This window comes from Notolepis coatsorum (genome assembly GCF_963971535.1).
Source record: "Notolepis coatsorum genome assembly, chromosome: 5".
Taxonomy (NCBI): domain Eukaryota; kingdom Metazoa; phylum Chordata; class Actinopteri; order Aulopiformes; family Paralepididae; genus Notolepis; species Notolepis coatsorum.
Window position 1 is genome coordinate 24,431,210 of NC_140169.1, and position 25,654 is coordinate 24,456,863.

At 41.4% G+C, this 25,654-nt stretch overlaps 1 protein-coding gene across 1 annotated transcript in view; it reads left to right on the plus strand.

Annotated features, from left to right (window-relative positions):
* Positions 1-3,171, plus strand: part of LOC311228709 (E3 ubiquitin-protein ligase MARCHF4-like) — a gene marked incomplete at both ends in the record, with an annotated part of 85,025 nt that extends 81,854 nt beyond the window's left edge. The window contains one exon of the mRNA XM_084314646.1: positions 2,753-3,171. Within this exon, the coding sequence (XP_084170772.1) occupies positions 2,753-3,171 (419 nt within the window). The remainder of the gene's footprint in view (positions 1-2,752) is intronic.
* Positions 3,172-25,654: the final 22,483 nt, after the last annotated feature.

Sequence of the window (25,654 nt, forward strand, 5' to 3'; positions counted from 1 at the left end):
TTACCTCCTGCGTAACCAGAGAATGGACATTCATTATTGATTTGCCTACGCACATTCCTTTGCCTTATAAGCGCATCCAAAGTAAAATAGAGAAGTATATTATGTACCTTTTGCTGCAATAAATACTTAATTACCACTTTGTGTGGAACCGATTCATTGTGGGAAGTGTTCATCATATTTATATATCATGTACTGTATGGCCAGTAATTAAAGTACATAAAGCGGTAGTGGTTTAATGATACCATACTTATCAATACAGTCAGGGAATTGTACCCCTCAGTTACAGTTACCGACCAGCTTTTTGTCTGTTACGGTGGGGCTCGTGCTGGTAAGGCACTGTCGGAGCAGCGCCTGTCCCATTGGTTGTGCGAGGGTGTTACCCTCTGCTACACGTTGGCTGGGCAGGATCCCCCTGGGGGCGTCAGGGCGCACTCCACTCGTGGGGTGGCTGCCTCTGCCGCTCTCCTGGGTGGGGCCTCGGTGGAGGCCGTCTGTGCTGCAGCTTCATGGTCCTCCCCGGGCTCCTTTGTAAGGTTTTTCCTCATGGACATGACCGGGGGTTCTGTCTCCCAGGCGGTTCTGGGGTCTGTGGCCTTTCCTGCTTCCCCGTCCTTTGGTCGGGTAGCGGGGGTGTATGGGTATGGGCCACAGTGTGTTGAGTCACACGTGGTTCCGCCTGTATGGTGTGTTCAAGGGGTTCTAGTTTCCCTCTTGTTCGCATTCAGGTGGAGTTGACTGCGCCCCCCCTTCATTAGGGAGGATGGGGTGACAGGGCTCCCCGCACCCCTTGATGTGGGCTTACGGGTCCTCAGGGGGTACATTTGTCGGGCTTCGCGTCCGCTCTTCCCCATATCTCATAAGGCTCAGAGCGGAACGCGATAGCAAATACGGCATATAGCGGTAGGTTATGTAGATAACCTAGTTATATTAGTATTGGCTGAGCGTTCCGCTCTGCGCGGCCCTGAGTTCCCTCTTGAGGAATCTTTTCCTGGGACGGGTTTTTTGGCGAGGAAGGATGTGTGGTGACCAGAGTCACTGCTATATGGGCGGTGCCACCATGGGGGCGGAGCCCCATACAGGTGTGGTGCATGTATTTTTTGTTCGTGGGAGATACATTAGGTATCATAGGAGATAGTATATCTCATAAGGCTCAGAGCGGAACGCTCAGCCAATACTAATATAACTAGGTTATCTACATAACCTACCGTTCTTGTATGAAAAGTTCAGTTAACAAGAGAATGAAAACATGTCTACAGTCTTGTTTCTTATTTTTCTGGTGGTGCAGCCACCCATTTGTTAAGTTCGGATCACTGACTGAGCCTTTAAGCATACATTATAAACGCTTTTCCGGTTTGGCACCAAACTAGCAGTCCAAAGCAAATATGACCAAGAATGAGCTACGATATGGCACTCCCACCCAATCCTCAGAATTTCTGTGGGACGTATTAATTGGAGTCAAATCTGGTTAATGTAGGAGAAAATACCTAAACCGCACCATGGCCTCTCTCCCAGCGGGTGAAAAACACACCACGGCTACAGTATAGACAGCGGGATGAGAGGAGGTGACGATTGATTGTCTCCTGTTTGTTAGCAGGGATTGACTGTCTGTGGAGTCAATGTCATTAACTCTTTACAGAGATTAACTTGTCACCTGGCGGACATTAGCGGAGAAAATATCTGACTTTCACTTATCACCGGCGGACAAAGACTAGTGTGGGACATGCAGAAACCTTTGAGAGAGAGAGAGAGAGAGAGAGAGAGAGAGAGAGAGAGAGAGAGAGAGAGAGAGAGAGAGAGAGAGAGAGAGAGAGAGAGAGAGAAATAATTACAAATTGTAAAGCGCTTCGCTATATAAATGCACCATTGTTACAGACTGATTTCGATTTTCCTGCTTGCTGAGTTCAATGGGGACAAATCAATAAGCAATTTTGAACTAAGATAAGATTGTATCGAACAGACCCACTGAACGAATACTTTTTCACAAAAACCCCAAAACCTTAAATCGGTGTGTATTACTGTGTCATAAGTTGTACCATCTAAAAACATTTGTGTGAAATAGAGATTGTTTCATCTTAGAGGTTATGATGTGGTACTAGGATTTGTTGTTTTTGTGTTCTGTTACTTGAGAGTTTTCTCTCTCTAGTGGTCTCAATACTGTCTCAGAACTCACAGTGTATCAACCATTTGAGGGATATATACATCGCTCTGTGGTATCATCAACTTCACCGAAAAGAAAAACAAAGCTGATTCATTTAGCACACATCCCAAAACCCTAAATAGCTTTGCACACATTCATTTAGTTTGACATTTATTGAGAGTAAATTACTTTGAATATGGCCACCACTGTGATGTCATCAGAGACATTGAATCCTTGTGTTGTGTTAATTTTCAGCTCAATGAAATGATAATAATAATAATTGTATTTATATTGCACTCAAAGGGCTACAGGTTAATTTAATGCTACGGATAAAAAAAAGCTCTACTAAATAGATGGGTTGATAAGGTAGCAGTCCCAACACAAGGTGTTGCTATTTTTCACATCATTTCATGGTGCTGTAGTTAACTCAACACAAGGATGCAATGTCCCTAATGTCACATTCAAACTAATTTACTCTCAATAATAATAAAGAGTTTTTGGATGTGTGCGAGATTATGTGCAAAATATATCAGCGTTGTTTTATTAAATTTTTTGGTGAAGTGCCCCTTTAAGGCCGCAGGGCAAACAATGACATCGATGCTCTCATCTCCACAGCACTAATTGTCCGCGAGGGCCCGTCGGTGTTCCGCATCTTCCACCGCTGGCAGGCAGTCAACCAGCAGTGGAAGGTTTTAAACTATAACAAGTCTCTGGACAGTCAGGACCTGAAGAACACTGCTATGGGTAGAACTCTGTCCCAGGCCAGCCAGAGCCACCAGGCTAGGATAGGGGTCTCCACCTCCACCTCGTCAGTGATGATAGTGGCTGTCGCGGTCCCAGCCACCCCTGCTGCTCCGGGGACAGCCGTGGGGGGGCCGAGTGCACAGGCCGACGCAGGTGACGGTACCGTTGTGGCGGACCAACACTGTCCCTATAACATCCTCCACATCCTCAGCCACCTGAGGCAGCCGGAGGCCCGCAGCCCGTCCAGCAGCGGCCCGCGTGAGCTGGTCATGAGAGTCACCACAGTCTGAGGATTCAGTCGAGGCCTTATCTCGTGGAGATGGAATATTTATAAACTGAAAGGACAGTTTTGAAAAAGGCCTCGGCCTAACACGGTGGCCATCTTTGTTTCAAATGCATCTCTGATGTCTTTAAAAGTGATTGAATAAAAATGGAATTTGTTTGATTTGCAAAAATTGGTTGGAAAATGGTTATTCTTTTTAAGGATGTTTTAAGAGTGATTATGGCCGTCAGAATGAATTCGAATTTGAAAATAAATGTTTATTTGAATACCAAACTCCCATTCAAATGTAAAATTTTTTTTTAATGGTATTCTTAGGGGAACCACCAATCTTGTATTGTCACAGTTTTTTAAAATGTACATTCAATACACAACAATCTATACAATACAAGGTAGAAAACATCAGATAAAATGTAAAAAAGAAAAAATTATTCTATAGCAGCAGTAGTGTGTGCATAAGTGTGCTTGTGTGGTGTGTACGTCACTTGTGTGTATGCTCATTATCCGTCTGTTTGCCTGGTGGAAGTAACTCTTCAGTGTTCTCTTGGATGTGGACCTGAGACTGCAGTACCATCTGCCAGACGGCATGAGTTCAAACAGTTTGTGGTTTGGGTGGCATGGGGTCTGTCAGGATCCCTACCTGATGCGCCGCTCTGTGAATATACTGTCTATGGTATTGGTGGGTAGCTTGCATCTGCAGATTTTTTCGGCTGTCCGCACTATACTCTCCAGTGCTCTGCGGTCATTTTGGTTGGTGTTTCCAAACCATCCTGTCAGTATACTCTGTAGAAGGCCCTCAGGATGTGCGGCCCCATGCCATATTACAGAAATCATGTTTATTTTTAAATTTTTGTAATTCTCTTTTTTCAAACAAAAAACACCTCACTCATGGAAATAAAATAAATCAAACAATCCACATCATGTTGACATCCACATCATCACTCTTGCACACACGGCCCCTCTTCCAGCACACACCAATCCCTTACATGATCCACATCATACAAGGCCGTGCCTCACGGGCTTCAGCATCTCCTCAAACCTCTACCCGTCGTCTTCAATGCATACGTCAACCAGCCCCTTTCGTGTCTGTGATGCACGCCAACATGGTTGGACGAGTCCCTTATACGACCATGGAAAAATCTCACAATTAACTCTGTCTCGCTTTTCTCTATGTAGCAGGTATATATAGAATATACTAATTTGTATTCCACAAAGAATCCCTCCCTAACGTTTTATTTTAATTTGTTTATTATTATTTTTATTCTCAAAGTCTTTTATTTTGAAATCGTCACTTCCTGCCGAAGTGACGTATTTACTTTGTCGCGTGCCTTTCCTGTTCAGTCTGGCCTGAACGAGGAATAGGTAAGAGCTGTCCCATGTCCCTAAACATATCCTTGGTTTAAAAGAACTTATTAATGGTTTACATTGTGTAAATAAGTTGCCGGGCAATGAACCGGAGTTGTATATAGTGGTAACTGTGTTAATGTGAACAATTCTGCACTTTTTGTAATGTGGTTTAGCTGTGGTGGCGAACTCTTGTATGACACATGCTGATTGAGCTAGTAGTAATGGCTGAGCAATGCGTTGTAGGCCTCGTTCTGACAGCGTGACATGTTTCCCCCATTGTAGCCTATGCAAGCTGTTGACGCCATCTGCTGGCCAAGTGTGTTAATATGTGCCTGTCTGGGATGTTTCAACAGGTAATTTGAGATATCTTATTGTTTATTTTGTATTATTTCATTGTGTATTTTATTTTAATGTGATATTTCAATGTATGATTCAAAACGTGCAGTCTGGCCTGAACGAGGAATAGCCTATGCAAGCTGTTGACGCCATCTGCTGGCCAAGTGTGTTAATATGTGCCTGTCTGGGATGTTTCAACAGGAGAAATAAACACAATGACTGGCCACAACTGTCTTTTCACTTCTCATGCACGACGACATTCAAGAGGGTGGCCTTAGACCAGTTACAGTGGTGCCGATGACCAGGACAACACAAGTACCAACGCCAGATTGGTCGCCGGGAAGAGTCGTCGAAGTGAATTTTTTTTTCTTCTCTCTTTAATTTCTGATTTCTGGTTTCTTCTTTTTCCTGGTATAGGAATAGCCAATAGAAAAATATTGTGACCAACATATATATATATTTTCTTCTTTTTCCTGGTATAGGAATAGCCAATAGAAAAATATTGTGACCAACATATATATATATTTCTTCTTTTTCCTGGTATAGGAATAGCCAATAGAAAAATATTGTGACCAACATATATATATTTTTCTTCTTTTTCCTGGTATAGGAATAGCCAATAGAAAAATATAGTGACCTAATTATATATATTTCTTCTTTTTCCTGGTATAGGAATAGCCAATAGAAAAATATTGTGACCAACATATATATATTTTTCTTCTTTTTCCTGGTATAGGAATGATAGCCAATAGAAAAATATTGTGACCAACATATATATATTTTTCTTCTTTTTCCTGGTATAGGAATAGCCAATAGAAAAATATAGTGACCTAATTATATATTTTTCTTCTCCTCTTTTGTGGTGGAATAGCCAAGAAAAATATTGTAATCAAATATTTCTCCACTCTTTTGGCATAGTATTGGTAATGGCCAAGGTAAACATATTGTGATCCGCAGAATATATTTAATTTTATTTCTCCTTCTTTGTTGATAGCCCATAAAAAAATTAAAAAAAATAAAATGGATCACGATAATGTAGAGGTGGAGGCCGTCGCAGAGAGCGGGTCTGTTGTAGAGGGGGGAGCCATTGGGGAGAGGGTGGTTCATGGCCCTAGTGATTTTGCGTCCGGGAGGGGGGCACAGCTGTTGGCTCGATTTAACTCACCGGGTGTTGGTTTGGGGAGGGGTTCATCGCTGCTTAATTCTTATGGGAGAGGGTTACAGCTATTTAATTCCCCAGGGCCGAGCCCAGGTGAGGGGAGGTCACGAGCGCCCAGTCAGACCCAGCAGGTTAGTGCCCCGGGCAATGAAGGTTCCCCAGTCTTCACCTCAACCCATCTACCGAGCCACACACCCTTTGCCCACAGGCCTACCTTTTCACCTGCGGCCATCCCCGACAGGAACGACCCAGCATTGAGTGACCTGATATCACACATCGCCCAGCAGGTGGGACAGTCAATATCGGCTCAGATGAGGGGAGAGAGCCGGGCGAATGAAGGCAGTCAAGAGCGGGTTCAATACCCGGGTGGGAGCCAACCACGCGTCGACTCCACACTCAACCTGACTGGTGTAAAGCTGGTCATGCAGTCGGATGTGAGGGAGCCTCCAGTGTACAGAGGAGATGGGTCTGACAAGCTCTCAGTGCATGAGTGGGAGGAGCTCATGGACACCTACCTGAGGAAGAGAGGTATAGGAGTGGACGAGCAGCATCAGGAGATGTTGTCCAGACTGATGGGCAGAGCCAGAGACGTTGTGAAAGTAACGCTCCGTAGCAACCCATTACTAAAGCCTCAAGAGAACCCGAGGGTTGTGACTGACATACTGAAACAACATTTCGGTGGCGTGTCATGCTCAAGTATGCCTCTTGCGGATTTCTATAACACTGTGCCGTGTCAGGGGAGGACCCTTGTCGAGTATTGGATCCGACTTAACAAGGCTGTTGATGCAGCAGAGGAGGGCCTGAGCAGGCATGGGCGACATATTGATGACCCCCGTCGAGAGGTGACCATGATGTTCGTAAAGTATTGCCCTGATCCTTCCCTTGCTGCAATCTTGCGGTTCAAAGCGCCAGAGAAGTGGACAGCTGGTGAAATACAGGAGCATGTTGACCGTCATCAGATCAGCATGAGAGGACAGCGGGACGCCAGAACAAACCGTGCAGGTCTGGGGAGACCTTTAACAGTTCATGTCCAGACACCTGTGTTCGAGGAGGTGTCTACGCCTAACCTTCCAGAGTCGCCCCCTGTCCAGGTGGGAGCGAGTGTCACGTCTGCTCCTCAGATAGATGGGAACTGTCTGATGACTTTGATTGGCCTGCTTGACCGGACACTCTCTCAGAACAGTCAAGCGATGGCGCAGAATAGCCAAGTAATGGCTCAGAACAACCGACCGATGGCTCAGAACAATCAGCCGATCTCTCAGAGCTACCAGCCGATGGCTCAGAACAATCAGCCGATCTCTCAGAGCTACCAGCCGATGGCTCAGAACAACCAGCCAATGTATGGACGACAACAGTTTGACTGCAAGATATGCAGATCGGCGGAGCACTCCACTGTGGCACACTGCATGCGGGAGCACCTGTGTTTGGGTTGCTTTAAACCTGGCCATATTCGCAGAGACTGTCGCAGTTCCCCTCCCAGACAGAGAGACCAGGGCGCGCGCTCACCCAGAGAGCAGCAGTCTTTAAACTGACTAACCCGCATTGGAGGAGGGAACGTGTGGGTGAGGACAGTCAGACCCTCAGTGCTGAAAGTGAACATGAACAGTGTTATGTGAAAGAGTGCAGTGCAGCACCGGCTGGTGTGAAGATCATAGCACAGAACACGCAAAGAGTTGAGCCGTATGATGAGCTGTTCTATGCTCCAGTCAACGTGAATAATATGTTTCAGATGCAAGGGATGCTCGACTCAGGCTCCATGGCCTGTACTTTCAGTGAAGATGCAGAGGAAAGGATGTTGAAAGGAAAAGTATTGCAAGAACAAAGACCGATGACTGAGGACGTGGTTTTAGTGGGGTGTGGAGGAAAACTCACTAAACCGAAGTGTGTGTACGAAGTTGAACTGAAAGTATATGGGGTGAGCTGCATGGTACCAGTCCTTGTGGTGCCGGGCCAGAGGGATGATCTCATCATCGGCACGAATGTGATCAAGTTCCTCATGCACAAGTTGAAGGACAGTGACGATTACTGGCGGCTCATCTCCGTCTGCAGTCCATCCTCATCCCCAGGGTGTGAACAGTTCTTGGACCTCATGGCGAATACGTCCCGTTGGAGGGGTGAAAAGGTACCGGATAAGATCGGCACGGTCAAGCTCAAGCAGTCGATCACTCTTCTGGCGATGCAAGAACACCTCGTCTGGGGTAAACTACCCAAGAATACCGTCATGTCGCCGGGAAGCACTGTGATAGTGGAGCCGACTTCATCAAGGTCCATGCCACGTAATATCATGGTTGGTCGGGTCGTGACACCTCTGTGGGGTGATGGGTGGGTCCCCATGAAGGTCACCAACCTGTCTGATAGACCTGTTACGCTGAAGAGGAACTGTAAGCTGGCAGATGTGTCCCGCTGCTTAGCTGTGGAGGATTTGGAGCTACTCCAAGGCTGTAGTCGGATCGACAGGGCTCCCCCGACTGAGCACCATACGGCAACCAGTCCCTCTGACTTCGAGCAGAGGCTACGTGATGTTGGTCTTGACAAACTCGATATCCAACCCTGTCATACCAGCAACGCAGGAAAGGAGAAGTTGGTCCAGCTGCTCGAGTCTTACACCGACATCTTCTCCAAGCATGAGATGGACTGTGGTGAGGCAAAGGGCTTCGTCCACCGCATTCGACTGACCGATGATCGTCCATTCCGCCTTCCTTACCGGAGAGTACCCCCTGCTCACTACCAGAAACTACGACAGGTCTTGACAGACATGGAGCAGCAAGGGATAATCCGAAAATCAGTGAGTGATTATGCTTCACCGCTGGTGATGGTATGGAAAAAGGACGGTAATCTGAGGATCTGCACCGATTTCCGATGGTTGAATGCAAGAACACTCAAAGACGCCCATCCTCTTCCACATCAGTCGGACTGTCTGGCCGCCTTGGGGGGGAACACCTTCTTCAGCACGATGGACTTGACGTCCGGCTTCTACAACGTTCCCATGGCTGAAGAGGATAAGAGATACACGGCGTTCACTACACCGATAGGCCTGCATGAGTATAATAGAATGCCGCAGGGACTGTGCAATAGTCCTGCCTCATTTATGCGCATGATGCTGAGTATATTCGGGGACATGAACTTCAGCAGCCTGTTATGCTATCTGGACGACCTACTGGTCTTCGGATCGACGGAAGAGGAGGCGTTACAAAGACTGGAGGTCGTCTTCCAGCGACTGCGAGACCACAACCTCAAGTTGAGTCCGAAAAAGTGTCATCTGATGAGGTCGTCTGTCAAGTTTCCCTTCTCATTGGTTGAAAATGGCCTTCATGTTTGTACATCGCCATCTGTTGCTTTGGCATTGTACTGCATGTATATATTACATCAGTGTTAAACCACTGTGAGCGGCCTGGAGTGGATTGGAGCGGAGGAGAACTCTCGCTCCGGACGTCGCGCCGACTCATTTTAAAACCCACTCCTCGCTCACGTCAAAACCGGCCGCTCCGCGCCCCGCGCCGCTCACGCTCCGATCCGCTCACATGCACTGGTGACAGGTAACTTCTAGTTGATTTTGGAGATGTGTATCTTCAGGTAAACCCGTGCCGGTTCTGACGTAGTGTTGGAGGTCCCAGTTAGTGTGTCCTGTAGGTTCGGGATTTTAGCGGAATTCAGGGGGGGGAGTATGTAGCAGGTATATAGAATATACTAATTTGTATTCCACAAAGAATCCCTCCCTAACGTTTTATTTTAATTTGTTTATTATTATTTTTATTCTCAGTCTTTTATTTTGAAATCTTCACTTCCTGCCGAAGTGACGTATTTACTTTGTCGCGTGCCTTTCCTGTTCAGTCTGGCCTGAACGAGGAATAGGTAAGAGCTGTCCCATGTCCCTAAACATATCCTTGGTTTAAAAGAACTTATTAATGGTTTACATTGTGTAAATAAGTTGCCGGGCAATGAACCGGAGTTGTATATAGTGGTAACTGTGTTAATGTGAACAATTCTGCACTTTTTGTAATGTGGTTTAGCTGTGGTGGCGAACTCTTGTATGACACATGCTGACTGAGCTAGTAGTAATGGCTGAGCCATGCATTGTAGGCCTCGTTCTGACAGCGTGACATGTTTCCCTCATTGTAGCCTATGCAAGCTGTTGACGCCATCTGCTGGCCAAGTGTGTTAATATGTGCCTGTCTGGGATGTTTCAACAGGTAATTTGAGATATCTTATTGTTTATTTTGTATTATTTCATTGTGTATTTTATTTTAATGTGATATTTCAATGTATGATTCAAAACGTGCAGTCTGGCCTGAACGAGGAATAGCCTATGCAAGCTGTTGACGCCATCTGCTGGCCAAGTGTGTTAATATGTGCCTGTCTGGGATGTTTCAACAGGAGAAATAAACACAATGACTGGCCACAACTGTCTTTTCACTTCTCATGCACGACGACATTCAAGAGGGTGGCCTTAGACCAGTTACATCTATCAAAACGCTGGTCGTACAAGTATCGCAGAGACGTTTCAAAGGTACTCACAGCGCAAGCGCATCAGGCAGCCAAAGCCGGAAATAAAGCCGTTTTGACCAGTTTATAAAAATTATTTTAAATGTTTATTAGCAACGCCGAGCTTTCAAACCCTAGCGTTTGTCTGTCCGAAACCCTCGTGCAACTGTATACCGTTGAAATGTCTCTGCGATACTTGTACAATGAGCGTTTTGATAGATAAAAGCAATATTTTTCCATGGTTGTATAAGGCAGTGGTTCCCAAAGTCGGGGTCGCGACCCAAAGGTGGGCCGCGAGCAGCCACGGATGGGCCGCGAGATGATTAAAATTCTTTTTTTTTTTTTTTTTTTTTTGTCAGGCCACTGAACTTAGAAGCAGGCCAGGACAGTGTTTCTAGTTGTATTCTAAAATTCTATTCTATTGTATTCTAAAATGTGACTATATGGTTTTATATTAACTTAATAAATAAACAAAAACGAAAAATCTACTTATTTCAACGAACATTTCAAACTAAATAACAGATTATGCACATAAAACGCTGAAAACAACAAAAGCAACAATAGTATTTTAATGAGGCTATTATTATTATCATTATTATTTTGCAACAAGTTAGCCCTCTCATAAATAGCACATATAAATGAATAACTAACTTGAACTAACTTAATAGGATTGAAGTGATATTTGGCTTAAAAAATCGGTCGCCTGACAAAAAAAAAAAAAAAAAAAGCCAGACGATGTGCATTGGGCCACGGCTCTCTGACGCCTTATTTTCTGGGCCCCGGCCTGAAAAGTTTGGAAACCCCTGGTATAAGGGACTCATCCAACCATGTTGGCGTGCATCACAGACCCGAAAGGGGCTAACGTCAACCTTTCCATCATCTCTCTCCGTCTGCACCGCCTGACTCCTCCACCTCCTTGTGAGAGCCTTTTTGTTATGGTTTGTAACCGACCCCAATCGCACAACACAAGACAGGTATGAGAGTAAGCCAAAACAGGGCAAATCTTTATTATATAACAAAAGGCGGAACAGTCCCTTTATGGGAGAACACAAAAAACACTAGAGTCAAGGAAAACTGGAAAATGCGGCACTGTGCCTTTAAGAGGCGAACAGGCTAAGGGACTAGGGCTAAAGGACAGGGCCAGGGCTAAATGTCAAGGACCAGGACCAGGGGCACTGGAGAGGGGAACAGGGGAGAACACAAAAACACTAGAGTCAAGGAAATAAGGAAAATGCGGCACTGTGCCTTTAAGAGGCGAACAGGCTAAGGGACTAGGGCTAAGGGACAGGGCCAGGGCTAAATGTCAAGGACCAGGACCAGGGGCACTGGAGAGGGGAACAGGGGAGAACACAAAACACTAGAGTCAAGGAAAACTGGAAAATGCGGCACTGTGCCTTTAAGAGGCGAACAGGCTAAGGGACTAGGGCTAAAGGACAGGGCCAGGGCTAAATGTCAAGGACTAGGACCAGGGGCACTGGAGAGGGGAACAGGGGAGAACACAAAACACTAGTCAAGGAAATAAGGAAAATGCGGCACTGTGCCTTTAAGAGGCGAACAGGCTAAGGGACAGGGCTAAGTGTCAGGGACAAAGGCTAAGGGCCAGGGCTACGGGCCAGGGCTGCTTACAGGGATGAGGACAGGGTTCCGACGGCTGAGGCCTGGCAAGGGGACAGGGGCCCGACGGCGGGGGCCGGGCACGGAGACAGGGGCCCGACAGCGGAGGCCGGGCACAGAGGCAGGGGCCCGACGGCGGAGGCCTGTCACGGGGACAGGGGCCCGACGGCGGAGGCCTGGTACGGAGACAGGGGCCCGACAGTGGGGGCCGGGCACGGAGACAGGGGCCCGACGGCGGAGGCCTGGTACGGAGACAGGGGCCCGACAGCGGAGGCCTGGTACGGAGACAGGGGCCCGACAGCGGAGGCCAGGGGGAAGAGGCGCCATCCTCCCGTGGAAATAGGGAGCGATGACGCGCCGGCTTGACGTCTGGAGTGGGAACACTGGCAACCTCCCGTAGAGAATTAGAGAGCGAAGGTGGTGTCCCACTCCAGGCACGGAGATCCTCTTCCTCCTCCTCGGGGGGGCCGGGCACGGAGACTTGACTTGACTTGACTTGAGACAGGGGCCCGACAGCGGAGGCCGGGGGGAAAGGCGCCATCCTCCCGTAGAGAATTAGGGAGTGATGACGCGCCGGCTTGACGTCTGGAGTGGGAACACTGGCAACCTCCCATAGAGAATTAGAGAGCGAAGGCGGTGTCCCACTCCAGGCACGGAGATCCTCGTCCTCCTCCTCGGGGGGGCCGGGCACGGAGACTTGACTTGACTTGAGACAGGGGCCCGACAGCGGAGGCCGGGGGGAAGAGGCGCCATCCTCCCGTAGAGAATTGAAGCAGAATCTGAAGCATATTGTGGGAAACAACAGACATTGCAGGGAGTCGTTCAAGTTTCCCTGCTTTCCACAGTATTCAGCAGAGTGACACAGGTATGGTCCCTGTATGGACACTGGGTTTTTAGTGTTATTCTCATTAGCACCTGGTTTCCCCAATAAACATAGTTATAAAAAAAATAATAAATTCCAATGTGAGAAAACAGGGGTGCCTAAGGACGTAGAGCGGTCGTCTGGTAATCAGAAGGTTCCCAGTTCAAATCCAGCTCCTCCCAGCAGCAGGGGCGGACTGGGACACAAATTCAGCCCGGGACATTCAGACGCACCAGCCCACGCACCAGCCCACGCACCGGCCCACAGACCGGCCCCGAAACCGGCCCACACAACGGCCGTTATGAAACACTCGTCCAGTATTAAACAACCCAAAGCTGTGACTAAGGAGTCAACATCATTTGAACCTAGTTTAGACTTGACTGAGTAGATACATATGAACCTAGTTTAGACTAGGCTGAGTAGATACATATGAACCTAGTTTACATTACATTTACATTTAGTCATTTAGCTGACGCTTTTATCCAAAGCGACTTACATGTTCTGTACGACAAGCCATCAGGAAGGGCACAACTCTATCAGCTGAGGGGTGATACTCAATAGGGTATAGGGGGTAGGGTATACTCAATATTCTATGAAAGTTCTACTAACTTGAATGTCTTGAGTTCGTGTGACGTGTTCTTATGTTTTGAGTAAATAAAACTTATAGTTTTTGATTGACATGGAACTATTCACTTATTAAGTAAGTATAATGTAAAAGCATAACTTAAGTACAACTTAAGATAATTAAGTAGATACAGACTGTAAACCGCATTATGTTTTGAGTAAATAAAACTCAGTTTTTGATTGACTTGGAATTATTCACTTATTAAGTAAGTATAATGTAAAAGCATAACTTAAGTACAACTTAAGATAATTAAGTAGATACAGACTGTAAACCGCATTATGTTTTGAGTAAATAGAACTCATAGTTTTTGATTGACTTGGAACTATTCACTTATTAAGTAAGTATAATGTAAAAGCATAACTTAAGTACAACTTAAGATAATTAAGTAGATACAGACTGTAAACCGCATTATGTTTTGAGTAAATAAAACTCATCGTTTTTGATTGACTTGGAATTATTCACTTATTAAGTAAGTATAATGTAAAAGCATAACTTAAGTACAACTTAAGATAATTAAGTAGATACAGACTGTAAACCGCATTATGTTTTGAGTAAATAAAACTCATAGTTTTTGATTGACTTGGAATTATTCACTTATTAAGTAAGTATAATGTAAAAGCATAACTTAAGTACAACTTAAGATAATTAAGTAGATACTGTAAACCGCATTATGTTTTGAGTAAATAAAACTCATAGTTTTTGATTGACTTGGAACTATTCACTTATTAAGTAAGTATAATGTAAAAGCATAACTTAAGTACAACTTAAGATAATTAAGTAGATACAGACTGTAAACTGCATTATGTTTTGAGTAAATAAAACTCATAGTTTTTTATTGACTTGGAACTATTCACTTATTAAGTAAGTATAATGTAAAAGCATAACTTAAGTACAACTTTATTAACAGATTGCAGAATGGGTATAGAGGTGTGATAGGTGTGAGAGGTGTGATAGGTGGGATTGGTGTGATAGGTGTGAGAGGTGTGAGAGGTGTGATAGGTGTGATAGGTGTGAGAGGTGTGATAGGTGTGAGAGGTGTGATAGGTGTGATAGGTGTGATAGGTGTGAGAGGTGTGAAAGGTGTGATAGGTGTGAGAGGTGTGAGGTGTGATAGGTGTGAGAGGTGTGAGAGGTGTGATAGGTGTGAGAGGTGTGATAGGTGTGAGAGGTGTGATATGTGTGATAGGTGTGAGAGGTGTGATAGGTGTGAGAGGTGTGAGAGGTGTGAGAGGTGTGAGAGGTGTGATAGGTGTGATAGGTGGGATCGGTGGGATCGGTGTGAGAGGTGTGAGAGGTGTGATAGGTGTGAGAGGTGTGAGAGGTGTGATAGGTGTGATAGGTGTGATAGGTGTGATAGGTGGGATCGGTGTGAGAGGTGTGAGAGGTGTGATAGGTGTGATAGGTGTGATAGGTGTGAGAGGTGTGATAGGTGTGATATGTGTGATAGGTGGGATCGGTGTGATAGGTGTGAGAGGTGTGAGAGGTGTGAGAGGTGTGAGAGGTGTGAGAGGTGTGATAGGTGTGATAGGTGTGAGAGGTGTGATAGGTGTGAGAGGTGTGATAGGTGTGATAGGTGTGAGAAGTGTGAGAGGTGTGATAGGTGTGATAGGTGTGATAGGTGTGATAGGTGTGAGATGTGTGATAGGGGTGAGAGGTGTGAGAGGTGTGATAGGTGTGAGAGGTGTGATAGGAAAGTTCTATGAAAGTTCTACTAACTTGAATGTCTTGAGTTCGTGTGACGTGTTCTTATGTTTTGAGTAAATAAAACGTATAGTTTTTGATTGACTTGGAACTATTCACTTATTAAGTAAGTATAATGTAAAAGCATAACTTAAGTACAACTTAAGATAATTAAGTGGATACAGACTGTAAACCGCATTATGTTTTGAGTAAATAAAACTCATTGTTTTTGATTGACTTGGAATTATTCACTTATTAAGTAAGTATAATGTAAAAGCATAACTTAAGTACAACTTAAGATAATTAAGTAGATACAGACTGTAAACCGCATTATGTTTTGAGTAAATAAAACTCATAGTTTTTGATTGACTTGGAACTATTCACTTATTAAGTAAGTATAATGTAAAAGCATAACTTAAGTACAACTTAAGATAATTAAGTAGATACAGACTGTAAACTGCATTATGTTTTGAGTAAATAAAACTCATAGTTTTTGATTGACTTGGAACTATTCACTTATTAAGTAAGTATAATGTAAAAGCATAACTTAAGTACAACTTTATTAACAGATTGCAGAATGGGTATAGAGGTGTGATAGGTGTGAGAGGTGTGATAGGTGGGATTGGTGTGATAGGTGTGAGAGGTGTGAGAGGTGTGATAGGTGTGAGAGGTGTGATAGGTGTGATAGGTGTGAGAGGTGTGATAGGTGTGATAGGTGTGAGAGGTGTGATAGGTGTGAGAGGTGTGATAGGTGTGAGAGGTGTGAAAGGTGTGATAGGTGTGAGAGGTGTGATAGGTGTGAGAGGTGTGAGAGGTGTGATAGGTGTGAGAGGTGTGATAGGTGTGAGAGGTGTGAGAGGTGTGATAGGTGTGATAGGTGTGAGAGGTGTGATAGGTGTGAGAGGTGTGATAGGTGTGAGAAGTGTGAGAGGTGTGATAGGTGTGAGAGGTGTGATAGGTGTGATAGGTGTGAGATGTGTGATAGGTGTGATAGGTGTGATAGGTGTGATAGGTGTGAGAGGTGTGAGAGGTGTGAGAGGTGTGATAGGAAAGTTCTATGAAAGTTCTACTAACTTGAATGTCTTGAGTTCGTGTGACGTGTTCTTATGTTTTGAGTAAATAAAACGTATAGTTTTTGATTGACTTGGAACTATTCACTTATTAAGTAAGTATAATGTAAAAGCATAACTTAAGTACAACTTAAGATAATTAAGTGGATACAGACTGTAAACCGCATTATGTTTTGAGTAAATAAAACTCATTGTTTTTGATTGACTTGGAATTATTCACTTATTAAGTAAGTATAATGTAAAAGCATAACTTAAGTACAACTTAAGATAATTAAGTAGATACAGACTGTAAACCGCATTATGTTTTGAGTAAATAAAACTCATCGTTTTTGATTGACTTGGAACTATTCACTTATTAAGTAAGTATAATGTAAAAGCATAACTTAAGTACAACTTAAGATAATTAAGTAGATACAGACTGTAAACCGCATTATGTTTTGAGTAAATAGAACTCATAGTTTTTGATTGACTTGGAACTATTCACTTATTAAGTAAGTATAATGTAAAAGCATAACTTAAGTACAACTTAAGATAATTAAGTAGATACAGACTGTAAACCGCATTATGTTTTGAGTAAATAAAACTCATTGTTTTTGATTGACTTGGAATTATTCACTTATTAAGTAAGTATAATGTAAAAGCATAACTTAAGTACAACTTAAGATAATTAAGTAGATACAGACTGTAAACCGCATTATGTTTTGAGTAAATAAAACTCATAGTTTTTGATTGACTTGGAATTATTCACTTATTAAGTAAGTATAATGTAAAAGCATAACTTAAGTACAACTTAAGATAATTAAGTAGATACAGACTGTAAACTGCATTATGTTTTGAGTAAATAAAACTCATAGTTTTTGATTGACTTGGAACTATTCACTTATTAAGTAAGTATAATGTAAAAGCATAACTTAAGTACAACTTAAGATAATTAAGTAGATACAGACTGTAAACCGCATTATGTTTTGAGTAAATAAAACTCATCGTTTTTGATTGACTTGGAATTATTCACTTATTAAGTAAGTATAATGTAAAAGCATAACTTAAGTACAACTTAAGATAATTAAGTAGATACAGACTGTAAACCGCATTATGTTTTGAGTAAATAAAACTCATAGTTTTTGATTGACTTGGAACTATTCACTTATTAAGTAAGTATAATGTAAAAGCATAACTTAAGTACAACTTAAGATAATTAAGTAGATACAGACTGTAAACTGCATTATGTTTTGAGTAAATAAAACTCATAGTTTTTGATTGACTTGGAACTATTCACTTATTAAGTAAGTATAATGTAAAAGCATAACTTAAGTACAACTTTATTAACAGATTGCAGAATGGGTATAGAGGTGTGATAGGTGTGAGAGGTGTGATAGGTGGGATTGGTGTGATAGGTGTGATAGGTGTGAGAGGTGTGATAGGTGTGATAGGTGTGAGAGGAGTGATAGGTGTGATAGGTGTGAGAGGTGTGATAGGTGTGAGAGGTGTGATAGGTGTGAGAGGTGTGAAAGGTGTGAGAGGTGTGATAGGTGTGAGAGGTGTGAGAGGTGTGATATGTGTGATAGGTGTGATAGGTGTGAGAGGTGTGATAGGTGTGATAGGTGTGAGAGGTGTGAGAGGTGTGATAGGTGTGAGCGGTGTGAGAGGTGTGATAGGTGTGATAGGTGGGATCGGTGTGAGAGGTGTGATAGATGTGAGAGGTGTGATAGGTGTGAGAGGTGTGAGAGGTGTGATAGGTGTGATAGGTGGGATCGGTGTGATAGGTGTGAGAGGTGTGAGAGGTGTGAGAGGTGTGATAGGTGTGATAGGTGGGATCGGTGTGAGAGGTGTGATAGGTGTGAGAGGTGTGAGAGGTGTGATAGGTGTGATAGGTGTCATAGGTGTGATAGGTGTGAGAGGTGTGATAGGTGTGAGAGGTGTGAGAGGTGTGATAGGTGTGATAGGTGTGATAGGTGTGAGAGGTGTGAGAGGTGTGATAGGTGTGATAGGTGTGAGAAGTGTGAGAGGTGTGATAGGTGTGATAGGTGTGAGAGGTGTGATATGTGTGATAGGTGTGAGATGTGTGATATGTGTGAGAGGTGTGATAGGTGTGATAGGTGTGATAGGTGTGAGAGGTGTGAGAGGTGTGATAGGAAAGTTCTATGAAAGTTCTACTAACTTGAATGTCTTGAGTTCGTGTGACGTGTTCTTATGTTTTGAGTAAATAAAACGTATAGTTTTTGATTGACTTGGAACTATTCACTTATTAAGTAAGTATAATGTAAAAGCATAACTTAAGTACAACTTAAGATAATTAAGTGGATACAGACTGTAAACCGCATTATGTTTTGAGTAAATAAAACTCATTGTTTTTGATTGACTTGGAATTATTCACTTATTAAGTAAGTATAATGTAAAAGCATAACTTAAGTACAACTTAAGATAATTAAGTAGATACAGACTGTAAACCGCATTATGTTTTGAGTAAATAAAACTCATCGTTTTTGATTGACTTGGAACTATTCACTTATTAAGTAAGTATAATGTAAAAGCATAACTTAAGTACAACTTAAGATAATTAAGTAGATACAGACTGTAAACCGCATTATGTTTTGAGTAAATAGAACTCATAGTTTTTGATTGACTTGGAACTATTCACTTATTAAGTAAGTATAATGTAAAAGCATAACTTAAGTACAACTTAAGATAATTAAGTAGATACAGACTGTAAACTGCATTATGTTTTGAGTAAATAAAACTCATAGTTTTTGATTGACTTGGAACTATTCACTTATTAAGTAAGTATAATGTAAAAGCATAACTTAAGTACAACTTAAGATAATTAAGTAGATACAGACTGTAAACTGCATTATGTTTTGAGTAAATAAAACTCATAGTTTTTGATTGACTTGGAACTATTCACTTATTAAGTAAGTATAATGTAAAAGCATAACTTAAGTACAACTTTATTAACAGATTGCAGAATGGGTATAGAGGTGTGATAGGTGTGAGAGGTGTGATAGGTGGGATTGGTGTGATAGGTGTGAGAGGTGTGAGAGGTGTGAGAGGTGTGATAGGTGTGAGAGGTGTGATAGGTGTGATAGGTGTGAGAGGTGTGATAGGTGTGATAGGTGTGAGAGGTGTGATAGGTGTGAGAGGTGTGATAGGTGTGAGAGGTGTGAAAGGTGTGATAGGTGTGAGAGGTGTGATAGGTGTGAGAGGTGTGAGAGGTGTGATAGGTGTGAGAGGTGTGATAGGTGTGAGAGGTGTGAGAGGTGTGATAGGTGTGATAGGTGTGAGAGGTGTGATAGGTGTGAGAGGTGTGATAGGTGTGATAGGTGTGAGAAGTGTGAGAGGTGTGATAGGTGTGAGAGGTGTGATAGGTGTGATAGGTGTGAGATGTGTGATAGGTGTGAGAGGTGTGATAGGTGTGATAGGTGTGATAGGTGTGAGAGGTGTGAGAGGTGTGATAGGAAAGTTCTATGAAAGTTCTACTAACTTGAATGTCTTGAGTTCGTGTGACGTGTTCTTATGTTTTGAGTAAATAAAACGTATAGTTTTTGATTGACTTGGAACTATTCACTTATTAAGTAAGTATAATGTAAAAGCATAACTTAAGTACAACTTAAGATAATTAAGTGGATACAGACTGTAAACCGCATTATGTTTTGAGTAAATAAAACTCATTGTTTTTGATTGACTTGGAATTATTCACTTATTAAGTAAGTATAATGTAAAAGCATAACTTAAGTACAACTTAAGATAATTAAGTAGATACAGACTGTAAACCGCATTATGTTTTGAGTAAATAAAACTCATCGTTTTTGATTGACTTGGAACTATTCACTTATTAAGTAAGTATAATGTAAAAGCATAACTTAAGTACAACTTAAGATAATTAAGTAGATACAGACTGTAAACCGCATTATGTTTTGAGTAAATAGAACTCATAGTTTTTGATTGACTTGGAACTATTCACTTATTAAGTAAGTATAATGTAAAAGCATAACTTAAGTACAACTTAAGATAATTAAGTAGATACAGACTGTAAACCGCATTATGTTTTGAGTAAATAAAACTCATTGTTTTTGATTGACTTGGAATTATTCACTTATTAAGTAAGTATAATGTAAAAGCATAACTTAAGTACAACTTAAGATAATTAAGTAGATACAGACTGTAAACCGCATTATGTTTTGAGTAAATAAAACTCATAGTTTTTGATTGACTTGGAATTATTCACTTATTAAGTAAGTATAATGTAAAAGCATAACTTAAGTACAACTTAAGATAATTAAGTAGATACAGACTGTAAACTGCATTATGTTTTGAGTAAATAAAACTCATAGTTTTTGATTGACTTGGAACTATTCACTTATTAAGTAAGTATAATGTAAAAGCATAACTTAAGTACAACTTAAGATAATTAAGTAGATACAGACTGTAAACCGCATTATGTTTTGAGTAAATAAAACTCATCGTTTTTGATTGACTTGGAATTATTCACTTATTAAGTAAGTATAATGTAAAAGCATAACTTAAGTACAACTTAAGATAATTAAGTAGATACAGACTGTAAACCGCATTATGTTTTGAGTAAATAAAACTCATAGTTTTTGATTGACTTGGAACTATTCACTTATTAAGTAAGTATAATGTAAAAGCATAACTTAAGTACAACTTAAGATAATTAAGTAGATACAGACTGTAAACTGCATTATGTTTTGAGTAAATAAAACTCATAGTTTTTGATTGACTTGGAACTATTCACTTATTAAGTAAGTATAATGTAAAAGCATAACTTAAGTACAACTTTATTAACAGATTGCAGAATGGGTATAGAGGTGTGATAGGTGTGAGAGGTGTGATAGGTGGGATTGGTGTGATAGGTGTGAGAGGTGTGAGAGGTGTGATAGGTGTGAGAGGAGTGATAGGTGTGATAGGTGTGAGAGGTGTGATAGGTGTGAGAGGTGTGAGAGGTGTGAGAGGTGTGAGAGGTGTGAAAGGTGTGAGAGGTGTGATAGGTGTGAGAGGTGTGAGAGGTGTGAGAGGTGTGATATGTGTGATAGGTGTGATAGGTGTGATAGGTGTGAGAGGTGTGATAGGTGTGATAGGTGTGAGAGGTGTGAGAGGTGTGATAGGTGTGAGCGGTGTGAGAGGTGTGATAGGTGTGATAGGTGGGATCGGTGTGAGAGGTGTGATAGATGTGAGAGGTGTGAGAGGTGTGATAGGTGTGAGAGGTGTGAGAGGTGTGATAGGTGTGATAGGTGGGATCGGTGTGAGAGGTGTGATAGGTGTGATAGGTGGGATCGGTGTGAGAGGTGTGATAGGTGTGAGAGGTGTGAGAGGTGTGATAGGTGTCATAGGTGTGATAGGTGTGAGAGGTGTGATAGGTGTGAGAGGTGTGAGAGGTGTGATAGGTGTGATAGGTGTGAGAGGTGTGATAGGTGTGAGAGGTGTGATAGGTGTGATTGGTGTGAGAAGTGTGAGAGGTGTGATAGGTGTGATAGGTGTGAGAGGTGTGATATGTGTGATAGGTGTGAGATGTGTGATAGGTGTGATAGGTGTGATAGGTGTGAGAGGTGTGATAGGTGTGATAGGTGTGATAGGTGTGAGAGGTGTGAGAGGTGTGATAGGAAAGTTCTATGAAAGTTCTACTAACTTGAATGTCTTGAGTTCGTGTGACGTGTTCTTATGTTTTGAGTAAATAAAACGTATAGTTTTTGATTGACTTGGAACTATTCACTTATTAAGTAAGTATAATGTAAAAGCATAACTTAAGTACAACTTAAGATAATTAAGTGGATACAGACTGTAAACCGCATTATGTTTTGAGTAAATAAAACTCATTGTTTTTGATTGACTTGGAATTATTCACTTATTAAGTAAGTATAATGTAAAAGCATAACTTAAGTACAACTTAAGATAATTAAGTAGATACAGACTGTAAACCGCATTATGTTTTGAGTAAATAAAACTCATCGTTTTTGATTGACTTGGAACTATTCACTTATTAAGTAAGTATAATGTAAAAGCATAACTTAAGTACAACTTAAGATAATTAAGTAGATACAGACTGTAAACCGCATTATGTTTTGAGTAAATAGAACTCATAGTTTTTGATTGACTTGGAACTATTCACTTATTAAGTAAGTATAATGTAAAAGCATAACTTAAGTACAACTTAAGATAATTAAGTAGATACAGACTGTAAACTGCATTATGTTTTGAGTAAATAAAACTCATAGTTTTTGATTGACTTGGAACTATTCACTTATTAAGTAAGTATAATGTAAAAGCATAACTTAAGTACAACTTAAGATAATTAAGTAGATACAGACTGTAAACCGCATTATGTTTTGAGTAAATAAAACTCATAGTTTTTGATTGACTTGGAACTATTCACTTATTAAGTAAGTATAATGTAAAAGCATAACTTAAGTACAACTTAAGATAATTAAGTAGATACAGACTGCAAACCGCATTATGTTTTGAGTAAATAGAACTCATAGTTTTTGATTGACTTGGAACTATTCACTTATTAAGTAAGTATAATGTAAAAGCATAACTTAAGTACAACTTAAGATAATTAAGTAGATAGACTGTAAACCACATTATGTTTTGAGTAAATAAAACTCATCGTTTTTGATTGACTTGGAATTATTCACTTATTAAGTAAGTATAATGTAAAAGCATAACTTAAGTACAACTTAAGATAATTAAGTAGATACAGACTGTAAACCGCATTATGTTTTGAGTAAATAAAACTCATAGTTTTTGATTGACTTGGAATTATTCACTTATTAAGTAAGTATAATGTAAAAGCATAACTTAAGTACAACTTTATTAACAGATTGCAGAATGGGTATAGAGGTGTGATAGGTGTGAGAGGTGTGATAGGTGGGATTGGTGTGAGAGGTGTGAGAGGTGTGATAGGTGTGAGAGGTGTGATAGGTGTGAGAGGTGTGATAGGTGTGAGAGGTGTGAGAGGTGTGATAGGTGTGATAGGTGTGATAGGTGGGATCGGTGTGAGAGGTGTGATAGGTGTGAGAGGTGTGATATGTGTGATAGGTGTGAGAGGTGTGATAGGTGTGATAGGTGTGAGAGGTGTGATAGGTGTGAGAGGTGTGAGAGGTGTGATAGGTGTGAGAGGTGTGATAGGTGTGATAGGTGTGAGAGGTGTGAGAGGTGTGATAGGTGTGATAGGTGTGATAGGTGTGAGAGGTGTGATAGGTGTGAGAGGTGTGAGAGGTGTGATAGGTGTGAGAGGTGTGAGAGGTGTGAGAGGTGTGATAGGTGTGATAGGTGTGAGAGGTGTGATAGATGTGAGAGGTGTGAGAGGTGTGATAGGTGTGAGAGGTGTGAGAGGTGTGAGAGGTGTGATAGGTGTGATAGGTGGGATCGGTGTGAGAGGTGTGATAGGTGTGAGAGGTGTGATAGGTGTGATAGGTGTGAGAGGTGTGATAGGTGTGATAGGTGTGATCGGTGTGAGAGGTGTGATAGGTGTGAGAGGTGTGAGAGGTGTGAGAGGTGTGATAGGTGTGAGAGGTGTGATAGGTGTGATAGGTATGATAGGTGTGAGAGGTGTGATAGGTGTGAGAGGTGTGAGAGGTGTGATAGGTGTGATAGGTGTGATATGTGTGAGAGGTGTGAGAGGTGTGAGAGGTGTGATAGGTGTGATAGGTGTGAGAAGTGTGAGAGGTGTGATAGGTGTGATAGGTGTGAGATGTGTGATAGGTGTGATAGGTGTGAGAGGTGTGATAGGTGTGATAGGTGTGATAGGTGTGAGAGGTGTGAGAGGTGTGATAGGAAAGTTCTATGAAAGTTCTACTAACTTGAATGTCTTGAGTTCGTGTGACGTGTTCTTATGTTTTGAGTAAATAAAACGTATAGTTTTTGATTGACTTGGAACTATTCACTTATTAAGTAAGTATAATGTAAAAGCATAACTTAAGTACAACTTAAGATAATTAAGTGGATACAGACTGTAAACCGCATTATGTTTTGAGTAAATAAAACTCATTGTTTTTGATTGACTTGGAATTATTCACTTATTAAGTAAGTATAATGTAAAAGCATAACTTAAGTACAACTTAAGATAATTAAGTAGATACAGACTGTAAACCGCATTATGTTTTGAGTAAATAAAACTCATCGTTTTTTATTGACTTGGAACTATTCACTTATTAAGTAAGTATAATGTAAAAGCATAACTTAAGTACAACTTAAGATAATTAAGTAGATACAGACTGTAAACCGCATTATGTTTTGAGTAAATAAAACTCGTAGTTTTTGATTGACTTGGAATTATTCACTTATTAAGTAAGTATAATGTAAAAGCATAACTTAAGTACAACTTAAGATAATTAAGTAGATACAGACTGTAAACCGCATTATGTTTTGAGTAAATAGAACTCATAGTTTTTGATTGACTTGGAACTATTCACTTATTAAGTAAGTATAATGTAAAAGCATAACTTAAGTACAACTTAAGATAATTAAGTAGATACAGACTGTAAACTGCATTATGTTTTGAGTAAATAAAACTCATAGTTTTTGATTGACTTGGAACTATTCACTTATTAAGTAAGTATAATGTAAAAGCATAACTTAAGTACAACTTAAGATAATTAAGTAGATACAGACTGTAAACCGCATTATGTTTTGAGTAAATAAAACTCATCGTTTTTGATTGACTTGGAATTATTCACTTATTAAGTAAGTATAATGTAAAAGCATAACTTAAGTACAACTTAAGATAATTAAGTAGATACAGACTGTAAACCGCATTATGTTTTGAGTAAATAAAACTCATAGTTTTTGATTGACTTGGAACTATTCACTTATTAAGTAAGTATAATGTAAAAGCATAACTTAAGTACAACTTAAGATAATTAAGTAGATACAGACTGTAAACTGCATTATGTTTTGAGTAAATAAAACTCATAGTTTTTGATTGACTTGGAACTATTCACTTATTAAGTAAGTATAATGTAAAAGCATAACTTAAGTACAACTTTATTAACAGATTGCAGAATGGGTATAGAGGTGTGATAGGTGTGAGAGGTGTGATAGGTGGGATTGGTGTGATAGGTGTGAGAGGTGTGAGAGGTGTGATAGGTGTGATAGGTGTGAGAGGAGTGATAGGTGTGATAGGTGTGAGAGGTGTGATAGGTGTGAGAGGTGTGAGAGGTGTGAAAGGTGTGAGAGGTGTGATAGGTGTGAGAGGTGTGAGAGGTGTGAGAGGTGTGAGAGGTGTGATAGGTGTGAGAGGTGTGATATGTGTGATAGGTGTGATAGGTGTGATAGGTGTGATAGGTGTGATAGGTGTGAGAGGTG